The sequence below is a fragment of the Coffea eugenioides genome, unplaced genomic scaffold, assembly GCF_003713205.1.
Source record: "Coffea eugenioides isolate CCC68of unplaced genomic scaffold, Ceug_1.0 ScVebR1_1691;HRSCAF=2586, whole genome shotgun sequence".
In the NCBI taxonomy this organism is placed as follows: Eukaryota; Viridiplantae; Streptophyta; class Magnoliopsida; order Gentianales; family Rubiaceae; genus Coffea; species Coffea eugenioides.
This window is the reverse complement of record NW_020862111.1, coordinates 1-15,403: the sequence shown is the minus strand read 5'-3', so window position 1 is coordinate 15,403 and position 15,403 is coordinate 1. Positions and strand designations below refer to the sequence as shown.

The 15,403-nt window shown below is 36.8% G+C and overlaps 2 protein-coding genes across 2 annotated transcripts; both read right to left on the bottom strand.

Annotated features, from left to right (window-relative positions):
* Positions 1-8,944: 8,944 nt before the first annotated feature.
* LOC113755752 lies at positions 8,945-10,342 on the bottom strand. Its single transcript, XM_027299660.1, has one exon. It carries the CDS (start codon positions 10,340-10,342, stop codon positions 8,945-8,947), a length of 1,398 nt encoding a protein of 465 aa, XP_027155461.1.
* A 2,058-nt stretch (positions 10,343-12,400) lies between these two features.
* Positions 12,401-14,805, bottom strand: LOC113755753 (geraniol 8-hydroxylase-like). The gene is made up of 2 exons (XM_027299661.1): positions 13,563-14,805; positions 12,401-13,417 (listed from the first exon to the last, which is right to left on the bottom strand). Exons 1-2 carry the CDS (start codon positions 13,905-13,907, stop codon positions 12,812-12,814), a joined length of 951 nt encoding a protein of 316 aa, XP_027155462.1. The 5' UTR covers positions 13,908-14,805; the 3' UTR covers positions 12,401-12,811.
* Between the last annotated feature and the right edge of the window lie 598 nt (positions 14,806-15,403).

Below are 15,403 nucleotides of genomic sequence, written 5' to 3'. Positions count from 1 at the left end.
GCTACTGTCTTAACTGTTCAAGTGTCAATTGTGTAGTAGAAAAATAGTACAAAATAGATTAAATTGCTTTCCCTGTTGATAAAAACACTCCTCTCAAAAAGCGACAATCTTTTCAAGGAGCATGGAGTAATATATTACTTTTATTATTGTATAGTCTAATAAAGTGACCTCTGCATATACACACACACACACTTGGTTAACGTATTGAATTAAAAATTAAATTTCTTCTATAAAAAAGTAAAATAAAATATTTTGATCCATCATTGATCAATTGATAAGGTAGAAAAAATTATAAGTAAGAGGTCTAGGGTTTAAAGTCTCCTACTTACAAAAAACAAAGATCAAATTTAAACATGAGTTTGTGGATAAGAAACATGGCATTATATAACAATTGAAATCCTAAATGATTTAGAGCTAAACTATAATTTCAAAATAGTAAAATTGCATAAAACATAACGATGGACAAAAGTAGGTACACATGGAAACTCAATAGAATTAAAGAAGTTGAAGCAAAAAGTTGTATATTACTATGACACTACAACAAAAAAGGCCTTTAGCGGCATTTAAAGGTGTCAGTATATAATATCTAACCTGACACTTTATCTATCCTGACACCCAGGGCGAGTGTTGTCCCTTCCAATGTGGGGATAGCCTCAAATCTTTAGCAGCATTCAAATGTGTCAGGCAAACCATGCTGCTATATCTTTACCTCTGCCAACAAAATCCTTTTTTTTGTGATAATAGAAAGTGTCTGTATAGCGTTAGGACATCAGTAGGGAATCAGTAGGATATCAAATTTATGAAGGCATCTTGAGTTGTCTTAATATATGGCTTTAAGGACACATAGCCATGTGAATCTACAATGTGTTGGACGACATGCCCATTTGTTATTAGTGTTTTTCGAAGCTTAAGCTATGCTGACACTTTTAATTGCCAGGAGAATTTTCTCTGGTTTTTTTTTTTATATGGAAGCAACCTGCAATTAGTCCTCCCTGCTGTACATTCCATCAACCAGAATCCCAAGGGACTTGTAAATTTATCCCAAAGAGCAGAATGCATATAGCAATGTAAAAGAAGAAGTCGATACTGAAATATAATTCATTGAATTAAAAGTCGATAACAAGTACAAACATAGCAAATACTAAAATCGCAAACAAGTGCTAAAAGCAAGTACTAAAATATCAAACCAGTACCGAAAGATTCTCACTTACAATAACTTGAAAGCTCTATCGAAAGCACAAAATAAAAGACTCTCATCCCTAATAAGTTGAAAGAAGTAGAAATAGCTTCCAAACTTTCCATTTTGTTGAGAGTCCTCAGGCATAACCACGAAGTCCCCATCATTCTTCAGCTGGTTCCACCTGTGCACAAAGACCAAGGGGATCATTAGATCATCATAACTAGAACTAAAATTCCAGAAAATTCGCAATGTATTTAAGTGCATATCTCACCAAATGACAAGGCCAAGCAACTGGTGCACCAAGTGCATCTTGAATCGTTTGTTGTAAACCATATGGTCTAATCAATTGCTCACGTGGAGTCATTGCAACTTGTATTTGTATTTCACACCAGTTTGGCCCAAGAGCTTGTCCCCCGACCTCATCCAATGGATTCAGACTCCGTAAATATCCCTTTGCCACGATTTTTGTTGGGTCAAACAAACTTTTTAGTGAAACCATATTCCCTACCTAGCAAACATCCAACAAGTACAAGAATCAAACTCATGCCAAATTCCAGATTACAAATGCAAAAGTTTAGAAGTTGTAAATACTTACTCGAATAGGTCACGTGGCTCGCGATGGAGCATGGCTTGACACATTGTTAGATGATGATGAAGGATGTCTTGGGCTGTCAATTGGAGAGCCCCTTCCATGTTGAACTAAAACCATTTTCTTCAAGCTGGCTATTTCATCATCTTGTCGCTGAAGCCTTTCCTCCAAACGGACCAATGTTGACTGTTGTTGAACACTTATACGGTAGTATGTGTTACGACTAGGAATGTCTTCCCATAAGTCCGTTGGATTCACACCGTCACTAAACAAGCGAACATGACCATGTTTGTCTTGCCCAACCACCTGGGCAAATATATCATCACGACCAACTGGATCTTGCGAATCCGATGGAAGCTGATTTTTCAGCTCAGTCAGTTTTTCCTACATAATAAAGGAAAACACTTGTTATTGCAAAAGACTGTCTGAAAACATCCATGGTAGAATTGATAGGCTTGTGTTCTGGGATCCTTACCAAATTCTCAGCAACTATGGTACTTGATGGAGTTCCATCGGCATGGGTATAAAACTTATTGAATATTTCTACTCTAGTAGGAGGTCTTCCCAACTGTTTGGACTATAAGAAATTGAATCGTTTTAATTATAGTTTTAGCATTTAGCATATAATTAAAAAACAAGCTAACATAATGAAACATGTACGAGCAAAAAAAATTAGCAACTAGAAAGTTGATGAGGTATCACCAAGTGGTTCCGAAGATGAGCAAATGATTTTTTTCCGATTGTGTGGTTCATCTTCTTCTCCCCTCTAGCTTTCTTGTTCTTCTCACTTAGTTTCTAAATTTCAAAATCAAAAGCAAGATTACAGCATTGAATAAACACAACTTTATGAAGAATGTTGTAGCTGATTTGTACCTTTGCTTCTTCACTTTTCCAATAAGCCCAAAGTTTGATCCATTGCTCTTCCCGTACCCTTATGTCCTTTTGAAACCGAGCTTCAGCATTTGGCACGGCAGGATCAAAATAGTTAGCCTTTAAATCTGCCTTCCAGCTTCTCCATTTTTTGCCAATTGATCTTAAGGTCCAAGCTTCCAGTCCCATAGGCAAAGCAAACCTTTCCTAAAACGTAGTTAGCAACAAGAAAATCAACACAACTTCACAGTAATTTTTGTACAAAGCATACATAATACAAAAGCTACCATTACCTTTATCACTTCTAACATGTCCATTTTAAGTTTCCTTGGCATCTTAAGCCATGTTTCAACATCTACTGGACAATACATACCATTCCTAGCCAAACTGCCCAAGAATTCAGAGAAAGAGGTTTTCTCACTTATTGGGATCCCATTGTCATCGAGTTTAATCTCAATCCGTGGAAGTTCCTTAGGCCGACCCCAAATTTCTTTCATAAATGTAGGGCCTCGGGTTTTCTGATGTACTTCACTTGAATCATTTGTAGTTTCTTTTCCTGTATAAAATAAGAAAAATGTGCAAGTTATGAACATAACAAAATGCACTTCTGGAATTGGTTCAAAACAGTTAGTAATACCTGCATTGTCCGAGTTGCATGACATGAAGGTGGTGTCACTGGAATGTGGACCTCGAGAGTCCTGATTTGGACTTTGTTCAGTTGCTTCATGCCTTGTTCCAAGTGGAGATTGTTGAATTGGAGAGTTCTGGCAGTGCTCATGCGACTTGGAACCTCCATCAGCTTGTTGAGTGACTTGGTCACCTGATTCATGTATTATTCCCAATGTAGAATTCTGAATTGCAGATTGAGGTGCCCGAGCAGCTTCTCCTTGCACTTGTTCAATTACATTTTCATGGCTTGTTCCAAGTGGAGGCTGCTGCCTTGTTTCATGACATGAGGGAGGTTGCTCAATTGGTTCATCTCTCAATCCATTTGCAGCGCGCTTACATTTTCGACCTCTACGGGCCATACCTGCATAATATTTGAGTGAAGAAAGGGACAAATGTAAATGTTTAAAATTTATTGAAGCAAACACTCTACCTATAGTTTCTTTAACTTACAAATGCTATTATAAAGAAGTACTACTTGAACAATAAACTGGCATGACAAGTAACAAATGGCATTCTTCAAGAATAAACCAGGGGAAGACTATGGAGTTGTCAACAGAACAGAGAAACAAATGGAGAATATACGATTCAATGCAGCAACTAATTGGAAATGAAATGAAAGCTACATGCTTAAGTGACTGCAAGAATATACATGGGAAATGCTTTGATCTACATCCTTTCAGCATGAAAGATATGCAGAATTTACTACTGCTAGACACGAAACTTTTTCCATATTGTTCTGAGAATGATGCCTATGATCAAAAGTTGGTATGCTTCTGCTCAATGAGGGTGCAAGTAGAAGAGTCCACGTAATTTTAACTTCAGTAATGGAGCAAACTAATAAATGATTGTCTTGAATTAACGAAATATACTTGGTCATGTGATAACCAAAACTTGCAGAGGATAATGTATTCTACCAACAAATACAACTCTTGGTTTTGTATGTTTAGGGATGGCAATCGGGTCGGTTATGAAGCTCTACTGAATACTTTTATTTCCAGATTCTGACATGGTTCTGCATTTATCAAGAACACTAATTCTATTGTTCTAAGATAGTGTCTCATCTAAACAAGAGCTCAAGCTTTACGTAGCATTGACGATTCCAAACCAAATTACTTCTCTTTTTGCCAGAGCCACATCCACAGTTAAGGGTTGACACTTAACAGTAAATGCACAAACACTTTATCCAATACAATTGTAACAGTACAAACAATACAGTCGTAGAACAGGAAGGAGACGAAGAGCATCACGGTAAAAGACTAAAAACGAGAACCCATCACCAAAAACAGATGGTTGAAATTGTACATTCAGTTCACAGTAGCAGTCTCCATTCGACCAGGCTCACCTAGAAATGTGCTTCTCAGAAACGTGCTTTTCACACCGCCACCACCCCCCAAAGCTTTTCACACCACCACCACCCCCCAAAGCAAACACTCTACCTAGAAATGTGCTTCTCAGAAACGGAGAAGGTGCTTGTCAGAGATGGGAATCGAATAACCTGAAAACTAAATCTACCATGCAATGCAAGAACATGTCTATCATGCAATGCAAAATTAGACACAAAATACTGAAATTACCTCAAACTATGGCTTGAATCCCTAACTTCTCGGTTTCCCCAAGCTTCAAGATCTGAACTCCACCCACCACCCAAGCTTTGAAGCCCTAATTTCTGATTTCTTGCCACCAAGCCAACACAACAGCCGAATTTGGGATTTGCATGGTGCGAGCTCAACCAAGTTACCCAAATGGGTGCGAGTTCATGGACGGCATTTGACTCAAATTGGTGGTGCGAGCTTGAAAGAGAGAGAGAGGACAAAGGCAGAGGACAACGAGAGAGGGAGAAGATGTCTGAAATAAAGGCGGTACTAATGACGCCAAAGTAAATTAGTCAAGCCTCTTGAATTTTTCAATTTGTCGCGCTACTAATGACAATTTTTGTGTGTTTGGGCAAAATTTTGTTCAAGCTATATAACAACTAAAAATTTGGTTAAAGCTATATACAATATAATATAACAACTAAAAATATAACAAATAAAAATTTTGCAAGAGCTATATACAATATAATATAACAATCAAAAATTTTGTTACAACCATATAACAACTAAAAATATAACAAATAAAAATTTTGTTAAAGCTATATACAATGTAATATAACAACTAAAAATATAAAAATAATTAAAAATTTTGAGAAGCTAACAAAAAACATTCTTTTAATCAAAATGTTTTCGGTACTCAATTTATTTTATGCTGCTAGCAATTATGTACGGCTTGTAGTCTAACAAGCCATTGGAAGGATCGAATTAGTTTATGAAACAAGAAAATTAACTTGTGAATACATGAACTTTCCATTGATAAACATTGGGATTAGAATTGATTGAACATAAACATTGAATATATATATATATATTCAATTCCAAAGCAATTGCCATTGAACTTTGTGTTAATTAGAAGCTTACTATCACTTACAAGATCTTACTATTGAACTTTTCAATGATTAACCTTAGGCTTACACTTACAACGCATTGATTGAACATAAACATATATATATATATTCAATGTTTTCAATTCCAAAGCAATTGCCATTGAACTTTGTGTTAATTAGAAGCTTACTATCACTTACAAGATCTTACTAGAAGCTTACTTTTCACTTACAAGATCTTACTATTGAACTTTTTAATGATTAACCTTATGCTTACACTTACAACGCATTGATTGAACATAAACATATAGTATGATCGGTTTGATCGATTTGATCGTGCTTGATCGGTTCGATCGTGTCTCCTTTTCACTTTGAAGGATAATCTAAAATTGTGACTAAACCGATTAAATTCGATCAAAGATCAGTTGGATTAGAAAGCTCAATCGGAATTAACTTTTTGTATTGTTATTGGTTTTAAAAATAATTTTTTCATGGTATTAAAAAATTATTTAAGAAATTTATAGATTAAAGTTTCAAAATATTTCTATTGATAAAAAATTAGACCTCGGGTTATTGGGAAAAAGAATTGGCCATAATATAATGATTCACAAATGTAATATTACAGCTTACAATTAATGGAATTGCTTATAAAATAATGACCAGTATTTATGCAGCCCATTGGGCTCTTAAAATGAGTAATGGGTTCCTTGGAAAGTTGGATAGTTTTATGTTTGGTCTGAAATGATTTGCACATTCCGTACGTTGCCAATCATCTTCTTCTCCCCAAATCATAGCCTCGATTGCCAATTGTTGTCATGCCATTAAAAGAAAAATCATTCCAATACCATTTTTATGAATAAGACTGACGATTACTAACCAAGACTAGAAATCCAAAAACTAGACCATAGGAGTATCAATGAAAGAAAGGCCTTAAAGAGACAAATTAATACACTAGTTTTAACTAATAGCACCAAGTCTTTTATCACATCTGTCAGAAGGCTTAACATGACACCGAGAGCACTAAACTCAAAGCTTTGTAAATGCCTTCAAAACTAAGAATGTCGGTCATATTAGTAAAATACAAAAAAAAATGATTAAAACCATCGACAAAAGGAAATAAAGCCTAGGCCTAGCAATTAAAACAGAGAAGAATAGGGCCAGTAAGCTTCAAAGCTATAAAAGATTCTAAATCAAATTATATTGGGACAAATCAACTTCAATCCCAAGTCCATTCTTACGAACCCAACTAATTTCCTCATTTTCATTCTCAACAACAGGATTGCCAACATCACTTTGCAAATATGTGTCAACATCCATAGTTGTGCCCATGTTATATCCAGCTCTTGCAGTGGTAGAGATAACCACTTGCCAATCCTTATCAGTTGGATCTTCCACATAAAAAACTTGTGATGCTTGTGAAGCGAGTATAAATGGCTCAACATGAGGCCTCACGTTTGCAAAATTGACTAAAGTAAACCCATTAGCATCTTGTTTCATTCTCGAACCATTTGATATCCAATCACATTCGAATAACACCACCCGATGACCTCCGTAAATTAATTCAATCATATTTTTCAAGACGCCGAAGTAAACTAGTTCACTCAAAACTGGATTTTGATCCCTTATACTTGCAAAACTGGATGTTGTTGCATTGACTGTAACACCACTATTCTGCGTTTTTCTTTTCTTCTCAACTTCTTTGGTGTGAAACCGAAATCCATTAACAACAAACCTGTCATGTTGGATTCCAACAACATCTGGACCTTTAGCAAGGAACCTCAACTCTCTCAACACCGAAACATTTTGAGGAAGTTCTAACTTGTCAATCTGTAAAAAAAAAAAGAGTAAATAAATAAATAAAAAAAAGATGAAACTATATTTGAAGTCCTACAATTCAAATTGTACTTAATATTCAGAATTTTACTTACATGTTCAGCAAACCAACATGCAAAATTTTCGCTGTGCAAGCGCTCTTTTAGATGCTGTGGAATTTGAGGATGTCATTCTTCTATCAATATACGATGCTGCCTAGAAGTACATGAGTCAAAATTGTAATCATGCATTGAATTCTACAATAAAATTTTAATGCATCAAGTTGTAGTTGAACTTACTCTATGTAAGGTGTGACAGCATCACAATTAAATAAAATATACTGATGTGCTTTACTCAAGATATGAGCATCAAAGACTGTTGGCTTGCCCCTCCCCAAAGGATGTCCTGATTCAGAGAATATATCTAAACCATCTTCAATTTCCTTATGTACTTCTTCATTTCTGCTTGGACGATTGAATTTTGTCTCAACATAGTCCGCAAGATACAATGAGCAAAAGTTAATGCATTCTTCTGCCAAGTAGCCTTGAGCAATCGAACCTTCAGGCCTACTTTTATTTCGAACATAAGATTTTAATGTTCCTAAGTACCTAAAGTATCATCATTCCAACCTCTCTAATTAGTTCCACAAATCAAAGAAAGCAAAAAAGGAATAAACATTTAAGGCATAATGAGAATTACAAGCAGTACCTCTCTATAGGATACATCCAACGATAATACACCGGCCCACCTAATTTCACTTCAGTTGCCAAATGAACAACTAAATGCACCATGACATCGAAGAAGGTTGGTGGGAAGCATTTCTCAAGATCGCAGAGTATGACGGCAATTTCACTTTCCAAACGAACCACATCTTGAGGACAAATAACTTTAGAACAAAGCTGCCTGAAGTATCTACTCAATCGAATCAAAGGATAGCGCACTGATTTTGGCAAAGTCTTTCTCAAAGCTATAGGCATCAATTGCTGCATTAGGATATGATTATCATGACTTTTAAGCCCTGAAATTCTTGGTGGTTTTACTCGAACGCATCTTGAGACATTAGCTGCATAACCATCTGGAACTTTCACTTTTTTTAGCACATTGCAAAACATAGTTTTCTGTTTTTTATCCATTGCAAAGGAAGATGGAGGTAAGTACACCTTTCCAGGTTCTGTCTCAATGGGATGCAGCTCTTTTCTTATTCCCATTTCTCTCAAATCACGGCGGGAATTATAATGGTCCTTTGCTTTATCCTCAATATCCAGCAATATCCCCCAAATATTTTCACAAACATTCTTCTCAATGTGCATGAAGTCAAGATTGTGTCTTAAGACATTATCTTTCCAATATGGCAATTCAAAGAAAATACTCCTCTTTTTCCAATTGAAAGGCAGCTTCGGATTACCTTTCACAAGTTTTCCAAATTAATTTGCAAGTCTCCCAATTCACTCACAATCATATCCCCGGTTTGCAAAGGTGGTCGCTTTCCATGTTCTTCGGTGCCATCAAAGAATTGGGCTTGCTTTCTAAATTTATGCTTACTATCTAAGAATCTCCGATGACCCATATAGCAATATTTGAAACTATGAGTCAACCGTCGTGCATGAGTGAACTTGTGACAAACAGGACAAGCATATTCACCTTTAGTGCTCCAGCCAGATAACATTGCATATCCAGGGAAATCACTAATGGTCCACAACAGAGCTACATGCAATTGAAAATTTTCTTTTTGGGATGCATCATAAGTTTGAATGCCAAAATCCCACAATTCGGTCAATTCTTTAACTAGAGGCTGTAGATAAACATCAATATTATTCCCAGGAGAGAATGGTCCGGGTATTAACAAGGACAACATGAAGTACGGTTGCTTCATACACATCCACGGAGGTAAGTTATATGGTATTAAAACTACAAGCCAAGTACTGTGTGTAGAACTCATGTTGTTGAATGGATTAAACCCGTCAGATGCCAACCCCAATCTAACATTTCGACAATCCTTAGCAAATTCTGGATGTAGATGGTCAAAAGTTTGCCAAGCTGGAGAATCAGCTGGATGTCTCATACAACCATCTTTTGTACGTTTTTCCTCATGCCATCTCATTTGAGATGCAATTTTAGAAGACATAAATAGTCTTTGTAATCTAGATTTTAAAGGAAAATGCCACAATACTTTTTGAGGGATTTTTCTTTTTTCACCAGTTGGATCATTTTCTGAAGCAACCCACCTAAGCTCGTTACATGTTTCGCATGAAGTTCTTTTTTCAGCACTACCCCAATAAAGAGAACAATCATTAGGACATGCATCGATCTTTTCATAACCCAGCCCCAATGTATTCATCAATTTCTCAGCCTCATAGTAAGAAGAAGGCAAATTAGTCATGGCCTTTGGAAATGCTTCTCTCAACAGCTCAACAAGCGTATTAAAAATCTTGTTACTCATCTTACCCAGGCATTTTAGGTGAAGCAAACGAATAATGAAAGACAATTTCGAGAAATTTTTGCAACCACTGTACAAATCCTGTTGAGAATCATCAATCAATTTGTAAAATTTTTCAGCATCTGAAACAGGAATGTCCCCTTCTCTATTCAATTCATTTGTTCCATGTGGTATCCCAAATACATCATGGACCAAGTCTTGCATGTCATTAGTCCCATTTGAAACCCCAATTGATGTATTTTCAGAATTAGATGTGGCTTCATTGTAGTTTGAAAGTTCTCCATGTGCTATCCAATTATTATAACCCTTGATAAATCCTACCACTTTCAAATGATCATATGCTTCCATTTTTGTCACACAAACACCCATGCCGCAATCTTTGCAAGGACACAAAATCTTTCCGTCACAACTTGATCTGGAAAATGCAAAGTTTAGAAACATTTGAAGTCCTGTCTCGTACTTTTCACTTGTTCTTGGAAAATCCATCCATCTTTTATCCATACTTTGAATATAAATAAATGTCCTCCAACAAGCTTCCAAGAGCATGAAAACAACAACTACACATTAGTACTTATATAGAAAACTAGACAAATCCCATAAAATCATTGAGAATAAGAAGCGCCCTGATTTTTTAAACTCAGGCCATGGCTTACAAGTCCCTAATTTCAAGTTCAAGAATTTACAGTCTACTAAATAAAGCAGCCCAACAAATAAAGGAAATCAACAAAATGTAAAATTTCTCAACAATCTGTAAAAACAGAATTTGCAAGCAAGCGGATAGAAATTATATTTACCTAATACCAGAACAAAGCCCTTCGCACCAACTCCTGCACTCGCGTCTTCGCAAAACTCCTAACTTCAATCTGAAATGTCAAAGGTTAAACAAACACATGAGCATGAAGACTAAAGGTGAAATTCAAGAATCTTACTAAATTTCCATCAAAGTATAGATACATCTCTGGTGTGTAGTGAAATGTGAAAGAAAGAAGAGAATCTATCTAGCTTTTTATTTTATACTCATAATCTTTTTTTGGTCCCAGGATTCTTTTAAGTTGCTATGACTGTTCAGCTAATTGATCTAGAAACAGGACTAAATTGAGAAGAAAAAAAACAGAACCCGTAAGGGTGCTATGTCATCCTGAACTGGGAGGGGTGGAAGTTCGACAAGAAAATGGATAGGGGAAGAAAAAAAAGAAAAAAGACTAAAAAATACAATACAGTTTTACACGAAATCCTGCTATTTTCTTGTCTGGTAAATTCAATGCCTACGCGCCATCACAATTAAAAGTTCGTTGGGGTAGTTGCACTCCTTCACCTCCTTTTCTCCTGTAAATCCCTCTCTTTCCCTACTTTCCAAAGCATCCAAAGTTTCATTCTTCTCCAAAAGTTTCTTCTTGATTCAATCTTTCGAGTATTTCCTTCAATCCATCTTTCAAACTTTAGTTTTGCTAGCTGGGTATACCACATTATGGCCAAATTAGTAAGGGTGCTATGTCATCTATGACCAATGTGCAGTTCAACAAGAAGTCCATTAATTAAGTCCTTAAATATTAATTTTCATCAACCTATTTCTTAAACTTTTGCACTTGTCTTGCAAAAAGGTCATTCTAGTCACCCCATTGCTATTTTGATCTTCATCAAAGAGCTTCCAAGTCGATTTCTATTCATAGCCTAAACAGAGCTTCAATTACAACTAAGTTTCATATATTAACATTAAAAGAGATTCACAGAAAAAAATGAAAAACAGGGGGGAATTGACATTTTATCGAACAGGTTATGGGCAACAGCTTCATTGTGTTTACCACTTCAATTTTGGAACAAGATATGCGCACCTGAAGTATCTTCCCGCTTTCCCAATGTAGAGCTCCGTTCTTCAGCTTTTACTTCCTGCTTGCCCTTCCAGATGTCTTAGCCGAGGGATTTAAAGTTGAGGTTAGAAAAGATGAAGATGGTTGTTTGCGGAGATAGCTTCGATTGCTACCAACATTCTGGACTGGCCGAGATAGCTTGTATGCTGAGAGGTGAGAGAGATGAGAAGAAGAAAATTTTCACCAAGTCCTTTTGCCGGCAAAATGAAACTTCACAGTACTTCAGCAAGTGTTTTGGAGCCAAAATAAAACGATGTCGTTTTCTGTGTTTTTTCGTTTTTTTTTTTTTGGTTCATCTCACAGTTTCCAGAGTGTCATCATAGGTAGCCTAAAGGCACATTATTATTTGTATATCATGATAAAATAAAAAAATTATAGTACATATTATTGAATTTATTAATAATTGTCATGATATGTTTACTATAATGGCAGAAACCAGCAAATGTCCTTATAGACATGTCAGGAAAGGTCATTTTTGTTGTAGTGTGAGAACATACCCAGCTGTCCATCTTACATTAAATGTCCCAGACAACTACGACCTCTTGATTGCATTAAACAACTAGGCATAAAATGTTCAAGTCAAGAACCGAACTGGTTTAATAAAAAACCGTTCCAATTCATCAGATGAACAGTCCAATACCGGACGAGTTAACTATTTTACTGCAACATTTAAAGCGGTTTTCTGAACCTTCCAGGGTTGGACGTCAACCAGCTCGAACAACAACAAGATTGATGGTTCAACCGGTTCGATTGAGCAGCCCGAGCAGAGTTTTAAAACTTTGCTTCTTACCATTATTAGATATTGATAGAACGATACCTATATTCGTTGCTGTATTAAACTTTAACATGCTATGCGTTTCAATAATTATTGGATTGTCTGTGACAAGTGAAGGCAAATATGGATCCTCTCCTGTCTTGGACTTTCATGATTGAGACAGGTTTAGCTGAAGATTGCTGAATAACCATTACATTATGGTTCCGAAAGAGCAATAGCCTTAAGGGGCACTGCCTTGCGTATTGTACCTCCAAACTCTTCGGTCATGTCAATTTCTTCTGGTTTGATCCCTTCTTCAAGCTTCCACTCAAATTTATGAAGCAAAGAAGCCACCATAAGGTGCACCATTCGATCGGCCAGTGGTAGTCCAGCACAAATTCTTCTTCCCGTGCCAAAGGGAAGGAGCTGAAAATGCTGGCCCTTCATATCAATCTCACCATCCATGAAACGTTCAGGCACGAATGAAGTAGGATCTGACCACAAGCTTGGATCCCTGCCCATACCCCACAAGTTAACAAATACATCAGCATTTTTTGGCACCACGTATCCATTGAGTTGCGTGTCACTTTGAGCTTGGTGAGCTAGGAATGGGACAGTAGGGCGAAGACGAAAGGTTTCTTTAATGACCGACTGCAAGTAAGGGAGATTTGAGATATCTGATTCTTGAACCAGCTCGTTTTGTCCAATAACTTTCCTGATCTCGTCCCTAGCTTTTGATTTTTTTTCAGGGTTGCGTAGTAACTCTGCCATTATCCACTCCACGCTGATTGAACTTGTTTCTGTCCCTCCAACGAATAAATCCTAAAATACAGTGGAGTTGGAATCAAATTATAGTCATCAGGTGATTTTCTTTTTTTTTTTGTCCATTTCATAATTTAGGAGTTATATATTAGCACCTGTTATATAAAGTACGTATTGAATGGATAGGTACATTAATATTACTCACCATAATCAAATGTTTCATGTCTACAGATTCATTTTGCTGATTAAGATCAAGAAGGGCTTCCAAGAAATCATTTTTCCTTTGATAAGTGTTGGATGTGTCTCTTTCTTGTGATCTCTGACGAATGATACCATCTATAATATCAAGAAACTTTCCCAAATGTACCTTGGCTCTGCGCCTTATGCCCTGCGGATCAATTGCTCTGAGGATGGGAAAACAGTCCACGAGATTAGGACAAGAAGAAATTTTGACCGCATTCCGTACCATTTCTTTCACCTCTTGAGACGAGAAAGAGTTAGATATAGAATCGGATTGTGCAAAATCAACCGAGAAGAAAGTGTTCCACATCAAGTCGAGAGTTGTTGAGAAGGCAGCTTCACCAATATCTATGGCCTGTCCATTGAGACAGCGTTGGCCTACATAATTGCACAGTTGCTGAACCTTTTGTTGGCGGAGCCCTTGACTGGCGTTGAGCCTTTCTGATGAAAAGATATGCTCTTTGCATACTTTACGAAGATTGCGCCACTGGCTTTGTGGTGGTAACCAGGCAATTGAGAACTTATGGTGGTCCAATCATGGTTCGCCAAATCGGCCGAGTCCGAGTTGACTCGGCCGAGTCATAACCGGAACGGGGCTCACCGGTACGATACCGACACCCGCATTGCCGTTTCACCGGAATCCGAGTTGACTCGGATTGACTCGGTCGATATTTACCGAGTCAACTCAAATCAATAAGAAATCAGTAAAACTTACCGAGTTTGGCCGAGTCAACTCGCGAGTCAGACAACAAAATCACCCACATGATTTCTTCTTTCTCCCACCGGTTGCCATCCTCATTCCATCACTTCTGCTAGTGCAACCCATCATAATTAGTTGAGGTTTCTTGAGGGTTGTGATTGTAAGACTCGTAATTTCATTGGGATTGATCATAATCTTCAGATTGGGAGTACAACAAGAAGAATTGGAGCAAATTTGGAAGTAAGATGAATCTGTAAAAATTTTGTGGGATTCGGGGTTTTGGAAATTTTTGTAGGTGGTGGTAAACTGGTAATGGTGGTGGAGCTTGAGAAGAGAGAGACAGAGAGAAATAAAGGGGGGGAGGCGGTGGAAAGATGAATCTGTAAAAATTTTGTGGGATTCGGGGTTTTGGAGATTTTTGTGGGTGGTGGTAAACTGGTAATGGTGGTGGAGCTTGAGAAGAGAGAGACAGAGAAATAAAGTGGGGAAGGCGGTGGAATGGAAACGTTTTCTAAGGATTATGGGAGGCAGTGTAGGTTGTGTACGTGGGAATGTGAGGGGATAGAATGGAGTGAGGAGAGAGAGAGAGATAAACACCCAACAAAAAAAAAAGAAAAAGAAAAAATTACAGCTAAATTACAGCTCAAAGGCCACCAGATTCTATCTCACGTCCTTTCCAACTTTCTCTCTAACCCGAACAAACATTTCTTGGTCAAAGGGGGATACCTAAAACTTCATTCCTCTGTTTTTTGAATGCATTCACGTTTCCATTCATTCAACATTTCAACCCCCCTAACACCAAAGGAACAAGAGATTAGAATAGTCCAACAAATATTAAATTGGATTAGTTAACAACAAATGAACTGGATTTTTTTCAACATCTTTTGTTTATTAATTAGAACTACGTCATTTTTTTTAAAGACTTACATGGTATCTATGTTAACTTAGGTTTTTTATCAAATTTAATTTGATAGTTGTATTGCTTATATTATTTTTTATTTTTAATAATTTTTTTTAGAATTTTTGAAAGTTTTATATACTTTAACTCGCGTATCACCCGATATTTAATCGATATACCGTGACGGATGTGGAACAACCGCGACCGC

What these genes read in the sequence shown, in the direction of transcription:
- LOC113755752 (XM_027299660.1), bottom strand. Translation starts at nt 10,342, where the DNA reads ATGGGTGTTTGTGTGACAAAAATGGAAGCATATGATCATTTGAAAGTG.
- LOC113755753 (XM_027299661.1), bottom strand. Translation starts at nt 13,907, where the DNA reads ATGTGGAACACTTTCTTCTCGGTTGATTTTGCACAATCCGATTCTATA. An exon ending in ACATGAAACATTTGATTATG is followed by an intron (nt 13,418 to 13,562) that starts GTGAGTAATATT and finishes ACTGTATTTTAG; the next exon opens with GATTTATTCGTTGGAGGGAC.